The sequence below is a fragment of the Tachysurus fulvidraco genome, chromosome 10 (assembly GCF_022655615.1).
Source record: "Tachysurus fulvidraco isolate hzauxx_2018 chromosome 10, HZAU_PFXX_2.0, whole genome shotgun sequence".
Lineage (NCBI taxonomy): Eukaryota > Metazoa > Chordata > Actinopteri > Siluriformes > Bagridae > Tachysurus > Tachysurus fulvidraco.
The window spans coordinates 9,417,406-9,441,810 of NC_062527.1; the positions used below are offsets into that span (position 1 = coordinate 9,417,406).

Sequence of the window (24,405 nt, forward strand, 5' to 3'; positions counted from 1 at the left end):
ATATATATATATACATATATATATGTGTGTGTGTGTGTGTGTGTGTGTGTGTGTGTGTGTGTGTGTGTGTGTGTGTGTGCAGCTTCCACGTATCTAGTCAGGCTTTCCACAAGATGTTGGAGTGTTTCTGTGGGAATTTTTGCCCATTCCTGTGGTAGAGCATTTGTGAGGTCAGACAGTGATGTTGGAGGAAGCTTCGTTCCAGTTCATTCCAAAGGTGTTTGATGGGGTTGAGGTGAAGGCCAGTCAAGTTCATCCACACCGAACTCATTCAACTGTGCTGGAATAGTACAGGGTCTTCTCTAAACTGTTCCTGTAAAGTTGGAAGCATAGCACTTTCCAAAATGTCTTTCTGTACTAAAGCTTTTCACTTCACTGGAATTAAGGGGCTTAGCTCAAGCCCTGAAAAACAGCCCCATAACATTGTCCCTCTCCTGTCCATCCATCAAAGCCACCTGTGACAATATTTGTCTGCACTTTATCCATAATATTTGTATTATCCACAATATTCATTTACATTTACAGCATTTAGCAGATGCCCCGATCCAGAACAACTTATATTTTCTCATTTTATTCAACTGAGCAATTGAGGGGTAAGCACCTTGCTCAGGGGCCCAGCAGTGGACCTGGGATTTGAGCTCACAACCTTCTAATCAGTAGTCCAACATGTTAACCGCTAAGCTACCTCATCCCCCATGCTTATATTCATTTCCACTTTATTCATGCATTATTATATTATACTTATATATTTTCTCTAAATTCATGCCTGTATAGTAACTTTTTATTTTTCTATTCTATTTTTATGACCGACGGTCGCAAAGTCAAGTTGCTGCTTGTCATACTGTGCATGTTTGTGTATGCGACAGATTAAAATATATGTTTATATATATTTTGATCTTTTCAGCAACCTGCCTTGCTTGTGGTCTTATACTTTTATTCTGATCTCTAAAGCATTTCCTAAGAAACCAGCGTCTTGTATAATTCAGGTCTAAAATTTGTACTGATAAATTATTAATAAAGTATGTTTGAATGGCAGGTAAAGCATCACTGTCCGTTTTATTTATTTACCTGAGAGTCATAAATTATTGTAGTGTCCATGTCTTGTATTGGCTTGTGGTTTATTGATAATCGTCGGTTTTTATTCTCAGACTAATCCGTCTGAGCGCCTCACTGAATGAAAAGGTTGGACCAGTGAGCTTTACTGAAAGGAAGAAATCTGAGAGCAAAGCACAAGTAATGTTTGAGAAACAACCTTGAACATGCACATTTATGAATTAAAGGACACTTTGGCTTAGACGATGTCCTCTTCCATGCAAGTCAAGTGCACTTATCGCTGTGTTTGTAGTCTCAAGGGTATATCTGTTCTACCTTTAATAATTCCGTTTGGGAAGCTGCCAGAAAAAAGTAATTAAAGTGGTCAAATTGCACGCCTTAAATCATTTACAGGTTACACCATATTCACATTTCTATGTAAAAAAACACATTAAAGGTCTAACCATGAGAGTACTGCCCTATCGACCTGTGAGGGTTCTGTCTCTCTTTTGGGTTACTCATCACATAAGGTGTTACTTTTCTCTGGTGTTTTTCCACTCAGTGTGTCCTTGCACAGCCAAGAGAACCTTCAACCCCCTCCTTGTCTCCACAGCAGTGAATGAGAATAAGTGAGAAGTAGCAGTCAATATATCAAGCGTTCAGATCGGCAGCAGCCTGGAGGGAAAGCAGGCGGTATCCGTGTTCGTCCCCCCGGGATGGGCTTCGCATTAGGAACTTCCTCGTTTGTGTATTTCTGCCACAGGTTAAATGGATCGCTCCCATTAGCTTGGTGAGAGGACTGCTCCATTACATGAAGGAGACTGTAACTTTGAATGTCACGGCGCACTGAACCCTGGAGTAACATGGCCGCTTTCGGCAAAGGATGCAGCCTGACAATAACCATCCATGATCATCATCTGCTGTCAGGTGCTAAGGAACCTGGAATTATGACATACAATCTGTCTGGCAGACAGCAGTGCCATGAGACACGCTCTACTCCATTCTCCTACTCACTTATAGACAACGGATCACAAAGAACTCTTCTAATATAGTTTGGTTAAGACTTTTGTATGGTGCAGAGTAGTCCTGGCCTGGATAATAGGTTTTTCTCTAAACATGTCTTTAGCCTCTTTTTGGTCCTTATTCGTAAGGTGCACAAAATGTTACGAATGCCATAGTGAATGCTTACACACGTGGCACGACGGGGGAAAAAAGGATATCAGTTATCATGTTTAACAGACATACAGTATGTTTTTATTAATTATCTGAGCTAGATACAGCGACCGTATGAAGTACATCATTAATAGGGGAAAAGGAAGTACTTTAAAGTGCTTTAATTATTTTTACAACTGAAGTGGGGGAAAAAGTAAAAACGCTGAAGGTAAGAGATCAGAGATTAATCAGGTTTTGTTTTATGACTCTTGAGAGTGTTTCCTACACAATGGCTGATGCAAAGCACAGAAATGATCATGAATAACTCTTTACCCTTGAGCTGACTTTTCCGGAAGCCGGTGTTGAACTGTAACAAGCTCGTCTTTATGATTGTGATTCAGGTACACTTACCTTGCTGTTTCATGCATAGTAATTACCTTCTCATCCAACACACACCTCATTCATTGAGGTGTGGGGGAAGAAAGGAAGGAAGGGAGGAAGGAAGGACAGAAGGAAGGAAGGAAGGAAGGGAGGAAGGAACGAAATAGATCTCTTCATCTTGTGTCTCTTTCTCATCAGAGCACTGAACAGTGTGTTTACATCTGAGCACAACATTATCATCATTCTCTATGATGTTATGTGATGTTTGGCTTCCCCATCTGTCAAGGATGACTTCACCTCCATACTGACCCTCACCCTGTCCTCCAGCAGAGCACACACATAGCCTGGCAGGCTTGAGAGGTGTCAGGGCCCAACCACCTCCTGCTCCCAACTCACTCACTGGATCTCTGGCCTCTGAATGACACACAGAGGAGGAAACGCTGGCTCCTCCCCCTCTTCCTCAATAGCAGGCCACTTTTACTAAACTAACCCTCTCATTGTTGTTTTGTTAGTGATGATTTGCAATCACAGACATTTCTCTCTGTTAAAATTGCGTTTCCTAATCCTATGTGATATTAACGGAATGGCCGTTATAGTTTGGGAAGAAATAGAGATGGACAGATCGCTGAAGAATGAGATCGGAGAGCTGAGCCGAGACAAACCTCAGACACAGACTGCATTCTACACTGTTGCTCTTTTATCTTTTACCAGCTTTGTGTGTTGCACTGTATGTAATAGCCAGCCACTAATTTGTTTTTGTTTCACTCCAGTGTGTACAAGAATGTCTCACACACCGATCACACATCAGCCTCAAGCACTCCTGTATCGATTCATCACTGTGGTTGGGTCAAGCATGTTTTCAGTGTGTGCCCCTAAGAGAAGCCTTCAGTGTCTATATTCGCACTTAGTAAAAAGAAAAATACATTTTGATATGGATCTATGGTCAGAGTATACAAATAGAAACCAGCATTTGAGAGTGAAACAAAAGCCTACCTCTTTATTGTGCAGAAAGGAAAAAATATTGCATGTCTACATTATGATCACATATATCTATCTATCTATCTATCTATCTATCTATCTATCTATCTATCTATCTATCTATCTATCTATCTATCTATCTATCTATCTATCTGTCTGTCTGTCTGTCTGTCTGTCTGTCTGCCTGTCTGCCTGCCTGTCTGTCTGTCTGTCTGCCTGTCTGTCTGTCTGTCTGTCTGTCTGTCTGTCTGTCTGCCTGTCTGTCTGTCTGTCTTTGCTCATTTCCGTGACCCTTCTTGTACTAATTACACCAGAAGTCTCCATTTGTTGTAAGGCTTGTGTGATAATAACACACCAGCTCCTACAATTAGGAGAATTAAGAGAGTGGTGCTTGCTGCCCAGAGCACTCGTGTCACTTTTAGCCCCGGCTTGACATCATGGCTAAAGGAGGCTAAAGCTGATGCTGACTGCTGTGTGATTTTAATTGTAGGCAGGAGTTTCAGGGGGATTACTGTCTCATTTCTTCTTCAATGCCACTTTTCTGTCGGCTTAGTTTTCCCATCGAGTTTCAGGTGTGCAGGAAAGAAGTTATAGGCATTTCGTATGCCATCACCTCACCACACTGCTATAGGCATAACACATACGGTATGTACAGTAAATACACACATGCAGGACCAGGAGACCAGTTCGTCCACAGCACAGTGACACTGAACCACAATACAGTACATAGACGATGAGCTCCGATTACAGCCTGAGAAAACACACAGCATTCCTGCCTAGCATTCCACACATGCCCCACTCTTCATTTTCATCACGCAGAGGTCAGCCATGACAGTGAGGCAATTGGCTGGTTGGTATTGTGACTGCATGCTGACCTGTTTGACCTTGCCTGGGCACAGCCTGTGGCAGCACTGAGCAACTTTGTCACAGTCAACATCAGCCTTTGGCCTCGGGTCAATGTCAGAACTTAGAGTTGCAACAATCAACAAGGCTGTTTGTGCTGAATTTTGATACGTCTCTTAGCTGCTCTTTTGAGGAACAAATGTGTGGGTGTTTTTTTTATTTTATATATATATATATATATATTTTATTGTTCTTATTTGTTTGGGTTTCCTAATATATGTTTGTGTGTGTGTGTGTGTGTGTGTGTGTGTGTGTGTGTGTGTGTGTGTGTGTGTGTGTGTGTGTGTGTGTGTGTGTGTGCTTATGTGTGTATGAATGTGTATTTACTGTATGCAAGAACATTGAATTCAACCCTTACAGTATGTGATACAGTCTGTAGAAGGGAATCTGCTAAATGCTGTTAATGTAATATATATCTAACTAGAACTTCCTCTGTTTTTCAGGTATTTCAGTAACAAAGAAGACACACACTTGTAAGTACTGACTGTTCTTATATACATATAAGCTTTAAGTTTACAAGCTGCACAATATAAGAAGCTTGAAAGAAGAAAAAATCTTTGGTATGAATTATAAATTTAAGGCCCCTAAATTTAAAATGTTCCCCAGGAGGCCTTTCTATAATGGCCAGCTGAACAGATCCGGTTTGTTAAAACAGATCATATGACTGTTTTATTCCAGCGCTTTCTGGCAGCATTCTGTTGTCTGTTCTGCTTGCAACTGAAAAACAAGGATGTGGTTTGCATGTAACCTTTGTGAGGGAGGTTAAAAACTCTGAACTGTGTTTCGCAGTCTAGCTTGGGGAGATAGACATCAGCTCAGAGCAGGAGCGAGCGTGCAAATCTCACGGATTAAGTTTTTATCTCCAGTCTCCTCCTTCAAAAAGCTGTTGCAGGATGCAGTGGGCAATAAGCAAATAGACTACGATGAAACTGTGATATGATAATAGGCCTAAAGCAATGTAGATATAATTTAGGATTTAAAACACACACACATACACACACAAATTCCACAGGAGTTTTAAACAATAGCAGCACATTTAATTCCTTTTAAATTCACCATCTTGTAAGATTTCTTTGCATGGTCACACTTTTTTTTTTTCAAAATGAAAGGAATATATTTTACAGGGTTTTTTCTCTCTCTCTCCATATTCTGCTCTAGTAAAGAGTGTTAGTCTTTCTTCCTTTTATCCAGTGGCCTACTGCTATCTTAATTAGAGCCCCGATTGCCCCTGCTTAAGAGCGAGGAAGCCAAATCAAAGAGCAAGTTTCAGAAGAGCAGGTTCAAAGCCACGGACACAGTCTGGACCACACTATTTAATCTCAGTGAAAGAAATGGTAATGACGCATGTCACTGGGTGAAAGGGGAGAGAGAGAGAGAGAGAGAGAGAGAGAGAGAGAGAGAGGTATAGTGAAGGCATGCTGGCAGTGAGGTCCTGGGTCAAAGCCATGCTGTGCAGTAGAGATGATTCAAAGGACATGTAATAGTGGGAGGAAAGGTCTTGTCAGTTACAAGGAGAACAGACATTTTCATCGACTATAAAGTGCTAATGAGGGTTGGGTTATGTCTGTCATGTTCTACCACCCGAGTAACACCTTACTAAGAACAAGCATCTCAGTATTTGCCTCGGTTAATGGCTATACGATAAAATAGATGATAGATAATGTAGTTTTTTTCACAGTTTGTATACCATTTGAAAGTCAAATTCGCTATTTACAACATATAGTCCATTGCATTGTCTATTGCATAGTTTGCATGTGCAAATGTTTGCATCCCCCATTAATCTGAATGGAAATATTGGAAAACACGGCTTGATTTTGATGAAAAGAATGAAAACAAAAGAATTGCAAGAAATAAAAAAAAAATCATATGCATCAAGAGAACAGTTCATAACAGTAAACCAAAAACAAGTGGAACAAAATAAAATAATACTGTTTTAATACTTAAAAAGTAATGCATACAAAGTGATATATTGAGCTCAAACAAACATTATTTTAAGCATGCTTTTATTTTCCAAAAAAATTCCAAAAATTATTTTTTCTAAAATACACTGGTCTCACAATTATCAGCAACTTTATAACTACTTTGTTTTATAGTCTGCTCTGTAGATAACACGTCCCTTCTGGGAATGTCTAACAAAGTCTCAACAAAGGGATCTTGCTCCACTCCTGTATATAGAGAATATACAGAAAAACTTCATTATATTATTATGTTTGTGCATGTGGATGTTCATCATCAATTCAGACCACAGGGGTTTCGTAGGTTTCAGCTCTGGAGATGGAGACGGTCATTGCAATACACTGATTTTGTGATTATTCTGACTGGGAATGTTTGGCTCTTGGTCAAAAGCTCCTTGGTCACATTTGAACCTTTTGGTAGCGGAAACAAGGCTTTGAGCTGAAATATTTGGTTAGTCATGATGACACAAATCTATTTAATCAGAAGAACTCCTGAAGCACAAATCTCAAAATTTAGTTTTATGAAATTCCCCTTTTTTTCCCCCAACACATGTCCATGGTCAAACATTCTAGTTTCATCTAACCACAATAAATAAAGTGGGGTTCCTCATATTCTTCTTTTTGATGGAGGTATACACACACACACACACACACACACACACACACACACACACACACACACACATTGAACCCACTCTTCATTTTTCCACTCCCGCTTGAGTGATCAGGCCCCTGCAGTGGGGCAATTGTTGGCTAGGAGCCTCTACTGATCCCCACAATGCTCGACCTGTAAAAAAATAAATCCTCACTAGGAGATGATAGATACTTCACTTTACTTCTTCTTGATGACCACTGATATGGCCACTTATCCCTCCATTCTCTGCTTTCTTTTTCATTTTTTTAACTAATCACTGCTTTTCCTGAAGAAAGTAATTTCATGTTCAAAGTCTTTCAGTAAAATGAATTGTTGTTGTTTTTGTTTCTTTTTTTTCTTTCTTTTTTGGCTTCCAAAAACTTGCTTATATTTCTCTTTATATGGCATTTCAGAGATATAAAGCAAAGCACATAAAGCTTTGCTTTGCATTTGAATCCTAGAGATAAATGAATCTATTTGTTTGCTTAGTCCTCCTAAAAAGCATGAAGTCCGTTCTGTCAGCTGGGTGTCTTAGATAAACTAGAGTTGCTAGACTGTACAAAGTGTCAGGGCTGGATTAAAACACAAAGGAAATGATGATCAAGCATGAAACGATTTGTTTTCAATGAAATGTTATTTATTTCCTTGTTTAAATTGAAGTAGATTAGGTATTCCCGTTATTGTCAGCACATGATGTATTGCTCATTATTAATGTATAATTGCCTGCGTAGCATTTCTGTGGGAGTCGTATATATCTCTACTGTAGTGTGCACCATGTATGTCTGGGAGAAAAGTTTAGTAGTTTGAGTAGTTTATCTAGTAGTTTTATAGAGTTTTATTAAGCAGTTAGTATTGTTGTAACATGTAATGGAGATTACCAAAATTGCTGATAAGGGGTGCAAACTGATTATACAAGATTGCACAGGCTCTTATTTCTCATTTGTGTACGTGTGCATGTGTCCCACATGGCCCCCTCATGATCTCAGGTCTTCTGTGACCAATCATTTCTGCTTACTGCACAGATAGCAGCTTTGCAGTATCGGCGTGTCTGTCCTCTGTGCTAAAGTCCAACGTTTATTTGTATCTAAATTAGACACATAGTAAACTTGGCACCTAGAAAGTCTCCTCAAATTGAATCTTTTTTTTTAATTGCATATATTTTAGCTCATATATTTCAACTCGTACTGAAATTATTCAAAAATAATATATCCTATTTATTGTATTTCTAATATATTTTTACTTTTACATCGGCAGATTTGAGGCTTGTATTATCTACGTTTATCAGGCATGCTTTGGTTTTCTTGTAGCTTGTAATTATAAATGAGGAATTGGTCCTAGTTTCACTTCCTTTCTCAAATAAATAGCAAATAACAACAAATGACAAGCAAGCAACACTCAATTTGTCTCGAAAACAAATTATAGTTATATAATGTTGTAAATTTGACTTCAAGTGTGTGTGTGTGTGTGTGTGTGTGTGTGTGTGTGTGTGTGTGTGTGTGTGTGTGTGTGTGTGTGTGTTTTGTTATTCTGAAGTGAATTACTCTTTCTAACATATTGTGCCTGATGTCTAGTTAGTCATAGATGGCATGTATTGAGCAAATGAAGTATTTGCTTATTTGTGCATGAATGTCTTGCCAGAATGGCAGTCATAGCCATGTCAGAGAAGCTTATTTGAATTACACTTGGGTTAGTCAGGACCATGGGGAAACAGAGTCATCGATCCAATGAGAGGGAGAGTGAGTGAGTGAGAGAGAGAGAGAGAGAGAGAGAGAGAGAGAGAGAGAGAGAGAGAGAGAGAGAGAGAGAGAACGAGAGAGAGAGAACGACAGTGAGAGAATGGGAAAAAGCAGGGGCGAAGTGCAGTCAGGGCTTATCTATCTCCATAGTGCAGACAGGCGGTAAGCCCAGACAGACTAGGCTTATTGAGAAGCATCGCCTAACCCCTGCTCCTTCATTTGTTTACCTTCCCATTGAGTGCTGTGAGACTCTCAGAGAGGCAGCCTCGCTTATCTCAATCAAATGATTAAGACAGCCAACTTCACTGAAATCTGAAAGTACTCAGCAGCCCTAGGGCTATCATTAAACTGGTCTGCATTGAGCAGAAGAATTACTGTATTGTTATGCTCCCTCTCATATAAAGCAGATGTTTTACAGAAAGCAAACCGCTTATGCAAACCTGTAAGAGGGAATAGATAAATAAACACTCTCTCACAATCACTTTATATTGATATACAAATAAGAGTTATCAGACTGAATTAACATCTTAAATCACAGTATAATATTGGTTTATTGTGCAGTTAATTGTGATACTGTAAAGGAAGATTTTTTACAGTTGTTGCGACAGTGTGACAGCACTGGGGTCCCCGCTGTTCTGTAGTGACGCTATAGTGATTTAGAGACTGTGTTGGTCTGTAGAAACACTATTAGAGATTTAGAGACTGTGTTGGTCTGTAGAAACACTATTAGAGATTTAGAGACTGTGTTGATCTGTAGAAACACTGATAGAGATTTCGAGACTGTGTTGGTCTGTAGAGACACTGATAGAGATTTAGAGACTGTATTGGTCTGTAGAAACACTATTAGAGATTTAGAGACTGTGTTGGTCTGTAGAGACACTGTGATAGAGATTTAGAGACTGTGTTGGTCTGTAGAAACACTATTAGAGATTTAGAGACTGTGTTGGTCTGTAGAGACACTGTGATAGAGATTTAGAGACTGTGTTGATCTGTAGAAACACTGTGATAGAGATTTAGAGACTGTGTTGGTCTGTAGAGACACAGTGATAGAGATTTAGAGACTGTGTTGATCTGTAGAAACACTGTGATAGAGATTTAGAGACTGTGTTGGTCTGTAGAGACACAGTGATAGAGATTTAGAGACTGTGTTGGTCTGTAGAGACAGTGATAGAGATTTAGAGACTGTGTTGGTCTGTAGAGACACTGTGATAGAGATTTAGAGACTGTGTTGGTCTGTAGAAACACTGATAGAGATTTAGAGACTGTGTTGGTCTGTAGAGACACTGTGATAGAGATTTAGAGACTGTGTTGGTCTGTAGAGACAGTGATAGAGATTTAGAGGCTGTGTTGGTCTGTAGAGACAGTGATAGAGATTTAGAGACTGTGTTGGGCTGTAGAGACACTGATAGAGATTTAGAGGCTGTGTTGGTCTGTAGAAACACTATTAGAGATTTAGAGACTCTGTTGGTCTGTAGAGACACTGTGATAGAGATTTAGAGACTGTGTTGATCTGTAGAAACACTGTGATAGAGATTTAGAGACTGTGTTGGTCTGTAGAGACACTGATAGAGATTTAGAGACTGTGTTGGTCTGTAGAAACACTATTAGAGATTTAGAGACTGTGTTGGTCTGTAGAGACACGGGGATAGAGATTTAGAGACTGTGTTGGTCTGTAGAAACACTATTAGAGATTTAGAGACTGTGTTGGTCTGTAGAGACACTGTGATAGAGATTTAGAGACTGTGTTGATCTGTAGAAACACTGTGATAGAGATTTAGAGACTGTGTTGGTCTGTAGAGACACAGTGATAGAGATTTAGAGACTGTGTTGATCTGTAGAAACACTGTGATAGAGATTTAGAGACTATGTTGGTCTGTAGAGACACAGTGATAGAGATTTAGAGACTGTGTTGGTCTGTAGAAACACTGCGATAGAGATTTAGAGACTGTGTTGGTCTGTAGAGACACTGTGATAGAGATTTAGAGACTGTTGGTCTGTAGAAACACTATTAGAGATTTAGAGACTGTGTTGATCTGTAGAAACACTGATAGAGATTTCGAGACTGTGTTGGTCTGTAGAGACACTGATAGAGATTTAGAGACTGTGTTGGTCTGTAGAAACACTATTAGAGATTTAGAGACTGTGTTGGTCTGTAGAGACACAGGGATAGAGATTTAGAGACTGTGTTGGTCTGTAGAAACACTATTAGAGATTTAGAGACTGTGTTGGTCTGTAGAGACACTGTGATAGAGATTTAGAGACTGTGTTGATCTGTAGAAACACTGTGATAGAGATTTAGAGACTGTGTTGGTCTGTAGAGACACAGTGATAGAGATTTAGAGACTGTGTTGATCTGTAGAAACACTGTGATAGAGATTTAGAGACTGTGTTGGTCTGTAGAGACACAGTGATAGAGATTTAGAGACTGTGTTGGTCTGTAGAGACACTGTGATAGAGATTTAGAGACTGTGTTGGTCTGTAGAGACACTGTGATAGAGATTTAGAGACTGTGTTGGTCTGTAGAGACAGTGATAGAGATTTAGAGACTGTGTTGGTCTGTAGAGACAGTGATAGAGATTTAGAGGCTGTGTTGGTCTGTAGAGACAGTGATAGAGATTTAGAGACTGTGTTGGGCTGTAGAGACACTGATAGAGATTTAGAGGCTGTGTTGGTCTGTAGAAACACTATTAGAGATTTAGAGACTCTGTTGGTCTGTAGAGACAGTGATAGAGATTTAGAGGCTGTGTTGGTCTGTAGAGACAGTGATAGAGATTTAGAGACTGTGTTGGGCTGTAGAGACACTGTGATAGAGATTTAGAGACTGTGTTGGTCTGTAGAAACACTGCGATAGAGATTTAGAGACTGTGTTGGTCTGTAGAGACACTGATAGAGATTTAGAGACTGTTGGTCTGTAGAAACACTGGTGGAGATTTAGAGACTGTGTTGGTCTGTAGAAACACTGATTGAGATTTAGAGACTGTGTTGGTCTGTAGAGACACTGATAGAGATTTAGAGACTGTGTTGGTCTGTAGAGACACTGTGATAGATATTTAGAGACTGTGTTGGTCTGTAGAAACACTGATAGAGATTTAGAGACTGTGTTGGTCTGTAGAGACACTGTGATAGAGATTTAGAGACTGTGTTGGTCTGTAGAAACACTGATAGAGATTTAGAGACTGTGTTGGTCTGTAGAGACACTGTGATAGAGATTTAGAGACTGTGTTGGTCTGTAGAAACACTGTGATAGAGATTTAGAGACTGTGTTGGTCTGTAGAAACACTGATAGAGATTTAGAGACTGTGTTGGTCTGTAGAGACACTGTGATAGAGATTTAGAGACTGTGTTGGTCTGTAGAAACACTGTGATAGAGATTTAGAGACTGTGTTGGTCTGTAGAAACACTGATAGAGATTTAGAGACTGTGTTGGTCTGTAGAGACACTGTGATAGAGATTTAGAGACTGTGTTGGTCTGTAGAAACACTGCGATAGAGATTTAGAGACTGTGTTGGTCTGTAGAAACACTGATAGAGATTTAGAGACTGTGTTGGTCTGTAGAGACACTGTGATAGAGATTTAGAGACTGTTGGTCTGTAGAGACACTGGTGGAGATTTAGAGACTATGTTGGTCTGTATAGACATTGTGGTAGAGATTTTGTTAGTTTTTAAAGACTAGTTCGTCTGCTGGGGGATTGGAGATGTCATTCTTGCCTGTCTTCAAAACTTGAGAGCCCTGCAGAGATTTGGAGACAGGCAAGAATGACATCTCCAATCGTCTGCTGGGGGATTGGAGATGTTGTTCTGACACTTTGAAAGATTTAAAAACATTGGGATCTGATATGGCAATTGTCTTTTAGACGCATATTTTGTTAATGTTCATGGTTGCTAACAGCCAGCTTTGATGAGTTGGTTCTTGTAGTTTGTGTGATGTGCTACAGTATAAACTGTTTAGGATTTCAACACTGAAGTAAATGTTTGTATTAATGTTATTCACTGGAGCTCAGATTGTTTAAGGTAGAGGAGAAAGTAAGAAGATTTACACATCCTGTCTTGCTGTACACATACTCTGGAGACATAATGTATTGTATAGTGGATATACACTTAAAAAAGCCCAAGGCAACTACAACAATCAAAATGCAGCATCACAAGCATTGTTTGAATTTGTGCTGTCTTGGTTCGTCACAGAAATGGAATGTAAAACTCTCTGGTGAAAGCTGTGCAACATAGGCAGTAATCATGAGAATTTGTGTAGCTGAGGCTTGGGAAAGTCAACAGAAATGTACTGTACGGCTAATCGGTAGGAAAAGACGGGTTATGAAACGTGGTGCCGTTATTATATAGCACGTCTCTCTTTGTAGCACATTATAACCGGCGATATCTTTTCACTTTCATCAAGAGATATATAAGACAAAGTGTTTTGCTTTGTATACACTACATGTTTGTCAGGATGATGACAGCATGTAGAGTTGTTTCCCCCTGAAGCGTTGTAGCAGTAATCTTAGTGTACATTAAACGAAGCAAAAATGGTTGCGATCTTCTGGAGAAAGGGTTGTTTAAAATCAGCAGAACATCTCCAAAGTGTGCTCTTTGCCGAAGCAATTTCATTCTCAGCATGCCACAGAAACGTGAGGTTTTCTACCTAAAATAACAAAAGATTCTCCAAGGGAAGAAAAAGCACTTCACTCTACTTGACAGCCTCCAATTTTAACAATAAATTATGTTTCATTTTGTCTATTTGTTTGTTTCATAGAAATATTTTTTCCTTTTGGATGCTTTGCTTTAATCCATAATAGTCAGCCATTTTTTTTTATCTGAAATAGGTCAGTTTAATCACAACGGAGAAGGATGGGCCGCCACAGCAAAAAGGAAATCAATAGAGATATCTATTTGTCGTAAAGCAGAACGGCTTGATTTTTATCCTTTTCTTCTCTTCCCTCTCTCTACTTTTTTCTTCCATCCACACAATATGACAGGCCCTCATTTTTCATCAGAAGCATTTTTTTTTTTTTAATTCTTTTATTTTTATTTGCTGGCCATTTTGTGAAATTGCAAATAGGCCTTTGTGAATGCACTTTGTTTGCATAAGTTGTTCAAAATGAAGACAGTCTTTTTTGTACCCGCTGCTCACAGTTAGAGGGGTTGAAAGGAAGAGGCTGGGCATTGATGGAAAGCACCTCGGTAGCTTTGTTGTTGTGCAGGAAAAAGCTGAAGGCTGGACGTGTCTGCTGATGCAGTCCTCGACTATATGTACCGGACCACCTCGGCTCTTTGTAACCACTTAATCTGAATCCCCCCCAGCGGCATTGTGTGAGACTTCAGCTTTGTCAGCTTTTCTGCTGTCTGTCCATCCTTTTGTGTGTCTACCTAATCTGAAAGGCCTTGTTGTGGTGCTCTGTCGGACCAGCCAAACACCAATGAAATATACACATCACGCAAATAGAAGCTGTATAAGCGCTTGCTAAAATAAGGCATCCCATCTGATAGGAAAGCTACAAATTGTGGATATGTGTGGGCAATATGAAGCCATAGCTGGGAAGATGAGGAGTGTGTGACACACACCGGCATTGTGCTGGCTCTGTGTGCGGTAGTGTCGGTGGCCTTGGAGCAAGTTATCACTGCTTATCACTTATTTGTCCAGCAGCCCACAAGCTCATGATGAGCAGAACAGAAGCAAAGGTCACAGGACTCCAACAAATATAACCGTCACTGACATCCCCTGGTTGTGTTTAAGATGAAACTTCCTTGTGTCATCAGAGTGCACTTGGCTTTTGTGTGTGTGTGTGTTTGTGTATGTGTGTGCTACTGAGATATGCTACTGTACCTAAATATTATCAGATCCACACCTAATTACACACGATTTCTTAGTACTTTCATTATTTTCTCTTGTATTGAGGACAGCATGTTTGAAATCCCATAAAAAACCTCTGTCTTGTATTAATAGTTTTATAGCTCAACTTTTAGGCTTGACTTTTACAACTAACTTGCGTTTACTGTAACCATCTTTAGGCATATTGGTGTTTTCAATGCAAGATGATTATTCTCCATCAAAAAAACGGTTTAGATATTTGATTTATAACGCAGTAAGTATAAAAGTACAGCTATAATGAGACCTATGCTGTGAAGGAATAACGAGACCTGTAATTATCATGCAAAAATGTAATACTGTAGAAGAATAAAAAAACTATGCCTACATTTAAGTGATAATTATACCATGTGAACAAAAGACAATTTAAGACTCTGTGTGTGTGTGTGTGTGTGTGTGTGTGTGTGTGTGTGTGTGTGTGTGTGTGCAGATATTCGAGTCATGGTATGGTGTATACATTAAATCAGCAATAGGAATGAGTTTTGCAGTAAAGTGAAGCAAGTTAACTCAATGTCTAGTGAGTGTGTGTCTGTAACACACATCTTCATACCTAACCGTGATGGACTTCAGTTATTAAAGGCTGAGAGACATAGAAAGACATTGGTGTGTGTTAGTGAGTGAGTTTGTGAGTATGTGTGTGTGTGTGTGTGTGTGTTTGAGAGAGAGAAACAGAACACTTCTATGCCGATATGTCTGTCTCTCTCTTTTCTCTCATTCTCCCCCTCTTCCTCTGTCTCTCACTCCACTTCCTCCAGCACATATGCCTTAATGTGCAGGCTGTTGTCTTTGCTCACTCCACCTGCATAGCGCTTACACCTCTGTAGGGCAGACACAGTGCTGATTAAGTGGCAGCCTCCCTAATGATATGCTGAGCTTGCTGCAAATATCAAGATCATTTCTCACTACACGGTCATTAAAGAGCTCACCTCAATAATTTCTGCTTGCATAATTCACACAACTTTCAAAGTGTCATGGGGTGGCAAAGCTAAGAAGTAATTCTGTGTAATTAAAAATGCACCGTATGTCAAACGGCTAATAAAATGATATATGATTAATAATAAATATATAAACAAACGAATAAATAAAGAAGTAATAAAAAGTGACTTCTATTTTTTTACTATACACACACACACACACACACACACACACACACACACACACACACACACACACACACACCTAGCTACATCCTTTAATCTTATGCTTTGGGTGCAAATAACCTTTTCTCACCTAATATAATGAAATAAAATGACAGATATAAATTTTTTTTTTTTGCTTGCAGACTTGTGTTAATTGTTTTAATGATATTTCCTTCTGTGTTCACTCATACGTTGACTTTTACAGCCATGAGAATTTGTTAGGAAATAGGAAAGTCAATCACAGTGTTAGAATAATACATACCATAGTGAGAATTCCCATCTACTTGAAAACAAAAAGTAATTGTTTTTTAGCTATTGTGTGCAAATTGGCATTAATGATCATGATTCACAGTAATATAAGTGGCCAAGTACTAAAACCTGTAAATACCTGAAAACCTGTAAATTTACGTTTATAAATTAAGAAAACAAAACAAAACAAGAACAAAGAAAACGGTCTGACAGCACAATGGTGCTGATTGTTAATGTCTTTAATAACCCTTTAGAATGATTATTCATTTTTCTCTATCAAATGCTAATCCAACTGTTTTCTATGAAACCTTTTTATAGTTTCCTTTTTACTTTTTTTCTCCCTTTTTTATTACTCATTGCTCTCCACATGTGGTTGTGCGTGAAACCGTGATTTCCAGATAATAGCTAATTTGTCACATACTAGCAGTCAGTCACACATCTTGGCCTTTGAAGAGGCTGAAGGTGATGTTTTTTTCTTATATATTATTTCTGTGTTTAATTTGATACGAAAGCTTCCTGTCCAGCTCTTATAGTTCAAACCAATGTGGAAGCTCACTTGGCTGTTTTTACCCTGATCTCGAAAGCCATATTTCCAGGAAGATGGCAAATGGGGGATGACCAAATGTAAAGCATTCCTGTAGCTCATTACCATATATATATATATATTTATTTTAAAGAACTTCTGAATAACTATTAGAGATGGGATTTGTGCTCTGAAAATCTCACATTTGTTGTGTATAATAAGCGAGAAGTGTGAAAGAGAGAGAGAGAGAGAGAGAGAGAGAGAGAGAGAGAGAGAGAGAGAGTGAGGCTAGACTCTTAGTGAGAGAGAGAGAGAGAGAGAGAGAGAGAGAGAGAGAGAGAGAGAGAGAGAGAGATTATGACTGGTGTTTATTGTAAGTGTTTGCTGCCTTTTTGGACTCCTTTATTATTTGTAATGTTGCTCCCATTTAAAACAGTTCGGCTCAAGCCCTGCCATTTTTAGGGTCATGATTGAGGACAATGTCCCATCCAGAGAAAAGTTGTTTCGTGTTGTTCAAACCGACCATCGAAAATACCCTCTCTAATGAATGTTTTTTTTTTCATTGTTTGTTGCGTAAAATCTTACCCAGATAGTGCTATTTTCTGATTGGCTATTGTGTAGACTCTCTTTTTTGATTGGCTGATAAGTGTCAGGCTCGACTAAGAACTCCAGGGAAGACGCGCTTTATTCCTGCCCGATTAAATATATGATAAAAAGTCAAAAGGTTTTTCTGCGTGAGAAATACAATGTGTGTGGTGGGTGAGCGTGACAAAAGACCGAAATGCGTGACTGTCACTGTCAATGCGTGACACTTGACAGCCCTGCATTAGGTATAAGATGCTTAATGGTCTGTGGGTCGAATGTTTGTGGCTTTAACCTAAACACCACATGATAAAAACGCTGGTTGTGTTTGTGACATATAAAGATTTTTGACCATTGATTAATGTCCATAGAAACCATTGGGCCGTGTCTGTAGTTTGCAGGAAAGGACACATGAAAGCATCACTACAACGCTTATTCCACTGAATCATGCCCATGTCATCCCTATTAAACTACTGATTTATTTATTTTTTGTCAGTTGTGTAGCCGAGATGTGTCATGTTTGTATCTCTGAAGCCGTGCCGAACGTAGGCAGGCCGAGGAAACTTAAAGGTGCCGTGAAAGACTAAAAGTGGGCCAGATGCAGAGGCCTCTGTGTGACCTACCTTGCTCAAAGGTTTTTAGGGTGAGAGAGTTGTGACAGGACTTCCTCCTCAGTGGAGAACATTACTAATGTGTGCAGTGTGTGTGAAGTAGCCGGGCTGTGATGAATCGCTCACATACACCCATGGCATCCTCATAAGTCAACAGTAAAAGAGAGAGTAGGTATTAGGTACCGCCAAAAAAGGGGGAAAAAAGCAAACATGGTAACCTAAGGCTTAACAGCAGGGCTGAAGGAGAAAGCAGAATAGCCTGAAGATCTCCCTCAATCTTCAGAGGAAAGCCTGTCCCTCTGGTGGGCTCCTGTCTTAATAGACAGGGTGTTTTAAAAAGAAAGTTATTTTCACTCTAAGACAATGGTGATTTTAATAAATGAGTGTAATATGGGCTATGGGAGGTGGGAGGCCTCTACGGTCCATTCCTCTCCATTAGAAAGAAAAAAAAGACCTGTGATTTAAAATAAATTAGTCTTAGCAGACAAAGGCAAGTCGTGGCACGTAACAAATTATCATATTTTTTAAACGTTTTTCACTGCATAGCTAAGAGAGCATAAGAGAATTAAGTCATTAGTTCTTTACTGATTTTATTCATTTCATTAACATTTCATTTGAATGCCATGTTGTTGTATATGGTGTTTGTTTATTTTTTATATCTTACTTAAGACCTATTGATAAATAGGAGTGTGTGTGTGTGTGTGTGTGGGGGGGGGGGGGGTTATGGGTGTGCATGTGCACATATTTCTGTACATTAAAGTGAACCAAAGTGTAGGAATATCTGACAGGTTTGACCTTGAGGACATGTGGCTGGCTGCTTTTTTATTTAATTTTTTAAACAAAAAAAATGCAGCAATGGTTTAAAAAGAAAAAGAGTCAAAAATGGTAGCTTTTGGTTACTTAAGGGTAAGGTTAGATTTAGAGTTAGGTATAGCATTAATTAGCTGCATTAATAATTATGTCAGTGGAAGTTCCTCACAAGGATAGTCAGACGCGTGCGTGTGTGTGAGTGTGTGTGTGTGTGTGTGTGTGTGTGTGTGTGTGTGTGTGTGTGTGTGTGTGTGTGTGTGTGTGTGTGTGTGTGTGTGTTTTATTGACGTGAGGTCATCCATCACATACTCCAGGGGGTCTCCCCGGTATGCTCCTCAATAATGAACTTCATTCGTTAAGTTCTCTCCTCAAAGGCCACGCTCACCCACTGCCCTTTTCAGCCGCCGCAACTCACTGCTCCCGCAACAGCGTGGTAGAGAAAAAAAAAACAATAATCATGCTTTTCCTTGCGACAGTCACACTCATGAAGGATAAGCAGCACCATTACCAATCCCTCATGCCTAGTTATGGCCATAATTATCACACCCAAAATCTCCTGGCCTACTTCAGGCGGGAGAGGAAGAAGAGAAGGCACTTCTATAATCACCGCACTCCCTTATCCCGTCCTCTGCTACACGGAGAAAGGGATGGGTTATATTTATGGGGGGGGAGAATGACTGGAAGTGAGGGATCATTGGAATGGAAGGGGATGCTGCGCTTCCTTAGCTAGCCAGCCTCAGTCGCTACCACATGCTGCTGTGTGTCTGTAGCACCAGTCGCCTCTTCCTCTTCCTCTCCTTTCCACACTCTCTGTCTCTGTGTGAACGCCTGTTCTTGTCCTCCACTACTGCAAGTGAAATCGTGGCATGTCTCAGAGTGCAGTGAGTAAATATTAAATGAAATATACCAACCTCTTAAACCTATTTACAAAGAGAGAGAGAGAGAGAGAGAGAGAGAGAGAGAGAGAGAGAGAGAGAGAGAGAGAGAGAGAGACTAGAGTTACATATGAAACAGTTTTTAGTTAAATTCCTTATAGGTTATTGGTAGATGAATTAGTTTGCCTTGAGGCAATTACAGTGAAAGCAATCAATCTTTCTCTGTAACAGCTTTGTAAACATCTTTGTTTGTCTTTTTATCTAAAATATCAGATTGTACAAACACAGAAGAATTGGCTTGTCCTTTTTATACTAATAAAACGAACAGAGCAATGACCGCAGAATCAATTTCCAAACAAAATTTGGAAACAGGCTTCAATTCCAAATAGTTGCTTTGGGTTAATACAGAGATTTCAATTAGAGCAAGCATAAGAGGGCTTATCAGAATCGTCCCTGCCAAATGTCCTCAAATTATAAATACCTAGAAGGCTTTGTGTTTAATTGAACTCTTATGTGCAAATACATTCTATTGTACAGAAGGGAATCATAGCTTGTTTAAGCAACACGTCAAAGCTACTTCACTATTCCCTATATTGCCATTCAGAATACTGCATATAACTATTATAGGGAACAGGAGAAGTGATTAAATAAATGATTTCATATACTACGTTACACAGGTTTGCTCATTACGGCGGCTCATTATCCACACAATTATTTTCCTGGGACATTAAAGTAGCTAAACTAACTATAAATCTGCTCTTTTACACTTCGGAGTAGAATCTGAATGAGCTCGACTGCATTTCATAGTGAAAACAAATCAAACCGATCGATGCAGTGCATCATGGCTCTTTCATGGCTGCTAGGTTACATAGATAGTACACGACCTTGGTGCATTATGCGATTAAATGAGAGCACTGGATATTCTCCACTTGGTTTACAGACACTAGTAGAAAAAGGTAACATCCAAATAAAAAATAAGTGCACTATTTAGTGAATAGATAATTGATGAATATAATGAAGGAATATTAGTACAGAAGGGTGAATGTGTCACGGGAACATTTTGCACCTCCAGAGGTGTGGGTTCAAATCCTGCTTTCACTATCTGTGTCCAGAGAACATGTTCTCCTCGTGCTTTGGGTTTTTTTTTTTTTTTTCAGGTTTTCGGGTTACTTTCGCCAGTCCAAAGATGTGCATTGTAGGCTGATCGGCATCTCTCTCTAAGCTGTCTGTGGTGTGAGTAAAATTGTTGGCACCTTGTACAGGCCTGTCCACCGAGTCCTGATGTATAGGCTTCGGGCTCCCTGTAGGATAAGCAGTTGGTAAATGGATGAATGGGTTAAAAAGATATTTCTGGTACAATCTCAGTAAGATCAGATTTAACTATCGAGCTATTACAGTACATCGCTGATGCAGCAGGTTGATTAGATCTGTTTATTTTACATTTAACCGAAATGAACTCGTATTCTAGTTTGTGCTGGTTATAACTGAAACTAGTAGGGAATGTAGGGAAATAGTGTGAATTGTACAGTATGTCCTTGGAATGAATGCACCTCACACTCTGGCACTTTTCTCCGTTTCTGCATCTTCTGCTGCATCCTTTTTTGTTTGAATGTTATTGTAATGGTTTGCTTTTCCTCTAAGAAAAGAAACCCAATAGTCTTGTCTATTTATCCTGAAAATAGATATTCCCCGTGTTGTCTGAGTGATTTATTGAAGTCCTCCTCACAGGTGGAAGCTACAGGAAATTGCCTGGAATAGCTTTAAATTGGTTTATAATGTCTCACATGGGGTTGTGATTTTGTGGTTTTTATATCACGGGTTAATATTTATATTAAATATGTGTACTGTTGACTTCTGATGTGTTTATTTATGTGTTCATTTAAAAAACACGCATAGGAAAATACTATAGTGTTAAACTGATTGTGGTGTGGCTTTAGTCCAAAATACACAATAAAATTATAAAAGTTTGACTCGTAGGTTTTAGACATTTTTCATTAGATGTCAGATTACAGCAAAGTCCTCTGAGGTTTTCCCTTCGAGTCACCACAGTGAGAAATGTGATATATGGTTTTGCTTTAAGATGGGCATTGAGCGATTTGTGTGAAGCAGTGGGTAAAAATTTCCCGTATTGAAGCAGTCCATTAAGCCTGTACTCTAGAGTCCAATAACAATGCAAGGTTCTTTAGAATCCATTTTATTCTCAATTTCTCTTTGTATTATTCCTTCTTACTGTGGCATGGTTTGCACATCCTGTTTCTCTCTCTCTTTCTCTCTCTCTCTCTCTCTCTCTCTCTCTCTCTCTCTCTCTCTCTCTCTCTCTATGGAGAGCCATGGTACAGTGCTCAGGAGAGGCTGGAAGATCAGCTGCTGTGTGTTGAGGCCGTGTGTAGGATGGCTACTGACAGACTGCTAATGAGACCATTATCGGCTGAGGTCCTCTCCTCTCTCCTCCGGGGCACCGGTGGCTGCTCCTCGTCTCCTCTCAATTGAATTCCATCCCACAGGGCTTGTTTACAATAAATACATTGGCTCAAATTAATCAGAACAAGAACGGCAGACACTTTACCCGGGCCGGCATTTATCCAGAGAGACAGAGGAGTCGGGGAGAAGGCAGGCCACCTCTTGCTCCCTCTTAGCTGTGGTCAGACTAGAAAAAGCCTGATGGAAATAAATACACGCTACCAGCATTAATTAATTTGTCTGCATGGATTTTCTTTATTATATTATTTGATTATATTACGGTATATTATGGGGTGTAGCAGATGAAGACGGAAATAGCAGATGAAGACGGAAATGAATTAAGAAAAAATTAGAGATTTATAAAGGAGTTTTTACTAACACCTGCTCAAGGAATCATTAATAATGTGTTAGTTACAGTCACAATATGTGAGGTGTTCATGGTTGCGCATGGATTTCTATTTCATTTAAAGCTGTTCAGCAGTTTTAAACCACTGACAGAAAATCCAGGGCCTTATAGCATCTACATAGCACATTTCCATAGGCTTCCCGTTATTGGATTGGCAGCAGCTGCGCTCATTAACACCAGCTCTTTCTGTGGCCTGCTGCAGCCGCTGCTTTGCTCTTCCAGTGGAGAGAGTTGAGAAGGAGAGTGAAAGAGAGGCAGAGAGAAAGAGAGAAAGAGAGAGAGAGAGAGAGAGATCTCTAGTGACACAGCACAGCATAGATGGGGTGATGCACTTGCAAAGAGGAGGATATGTGTATTATTACAGGTTAGAGTTATAAACTGATCCTGTGTGGCTCTTTTTTTTTTTAAAGTCATGATACTAGAGCTGTAAGATAATAAGAAATAAATAAGAAACGCTGACGTGGAATTGTAGTGTTTCCTGGAATACAGACGTGTCTGCTAACGTGGGCTGCAGATGCGCATCTACATAGGCATTTGTGCAAACACACAAACCCATGTGCAATCAGACAGACCTTCCTCTCTACATTTCATCTATCGCTTTCTGCATCTGAGTGCCGCAGACATGCAGTTTTTCTGCATTTTTAGATAACTTGCATTTAGTCTAAACTTCACTTTATCTCGCTGTCATCTTCAGACCCAAAGAGATATGGTGTGTGAATGCTTATGTGAGTCTTCTTTCAGCCTTTTGAACACCCAGTTATGTGCCCAGAGCCTATCACATGCTGGTTAGTGAGTCTTTTCTCCTCTCAGCAGCTCCTGTTTGAATCGTTGCTATTGCTGCACTGCTCTGCAGCTCTCTGCCAACCACAAGAAAAGCAATGCTGCAGACCTGGCAGTTGTAGCTTACCACTCATCTAAAAAAACATGCCTCTGTGGTCAAACACAGAGCCTGACACGACACAATATAACTTCTTATAGCTAGCACTAACAATTAACAGCCTGTGCCGAGCTGTCCCCTCGTGCTATAACGCTCCCCAGCATGGAAACAGGATTTGCCTCATTTGTTAATCAAGGCAACGAAATCCCATTTTGTTTATTAGGTAGTGCTGGATGACAGATCATTGTTGACATAGCATGAGTTCATTTATTTTTACTGCCTCTAACTGATTGTGTGTGAGGTTGTGATCAGACGGTAATTTTTGCCATTTGCAGCATCTGCCGTGGAACGAGAGCTTGCATGTTTTTTCGACTGAACTGGGCACACTGCTGTGCTTGTTTTTATTTTTTTATACAAATACACTGGGTTATGGGTTTTATATTTTTTATTATTTTTTTACCATTTGACTTTAATGAAAGATAATAATTGATGTCTTTTGATATATCAGATTCAGTAAATTATATTTGCTGCTCTTTTTTTTGAGCATTGGTGATCACATTTTATTATGCATACTTTTCATGAGAAATATCTTTGCAGATTTATGCTTAGGTTGAGGGCAAATAAAACTCGTGCTTGTTTTTGAAAATTTCAAATAAATTGAGATAGAGTTAGACAGAGTTGGCTTTATTCTAAGAGCACAATCAAGAGGAGCCAACTGGTTCAGCTCCTGAAAAGATTATTGGAGAGGAAAAGAAAGAGAAGGAATGGATGAGTGGAGATTTCAGAGGAAGTAATGGAGGGAGAGAAAATGAAAAGGTTGGCTGGAGAGTGAAACTCATCAGACAGTTGCTGTGCGTTGGATAGGATCAGAAACCCCCCCTCTCTGAGCTATCTGCTGGAGCTCAGCTCCTGGGGAAGGCAGTGTGAGCCACTGTGCCAGCAGGCTGGAGAGAGAAGAGCATAAAACCAGCTTCCTGGAGGGAGGTCAGGAAGAGCAGCCAGCATCTCTCTCTCTCTCTCTCTCTCTCTCTCTCTCTCTCTCTCTCTCTCTCTCTCTCTCTCTCTCTCTCTCTCTCTCTCTCTCTCTCTCTCTCTCTCTCTCTAAACATCTGGAGAGACATCCTACCTCATCTGCCCCCTCATTAATATCAGCATGAGCAGAGGGAGAAAGAGTGCCACATAACCAAAAGTGTAAGGATTATTCTGTCCTCCACTACACCTCTCACTCACATTTAAGCCAAT

General features: G+C 39.7%; 1 protein-coding gene across 1 annotated transcript in view; it reads left to right on the forward strand.

The window, feature by feature from the left end:
* The window catches only part of roraa (RAR-related orphan receptor A, paralog a), a 251,793-nt gene that overhangs the window by 160,525 nt on the left and 66,863 nt on the right, over positions 1–24,405 (forward strand). Inside the window, exon 2 of the mRNA XM_027173029.2 lies at positions 4,890–4,919. Coding sequence (XP_027028830.1) covers positions 4,890–4,919 — 30 coding nt within the window. The remainder of the gene's footprint in view (positions 1–4,889; positions 4,920–24,405) is intronic.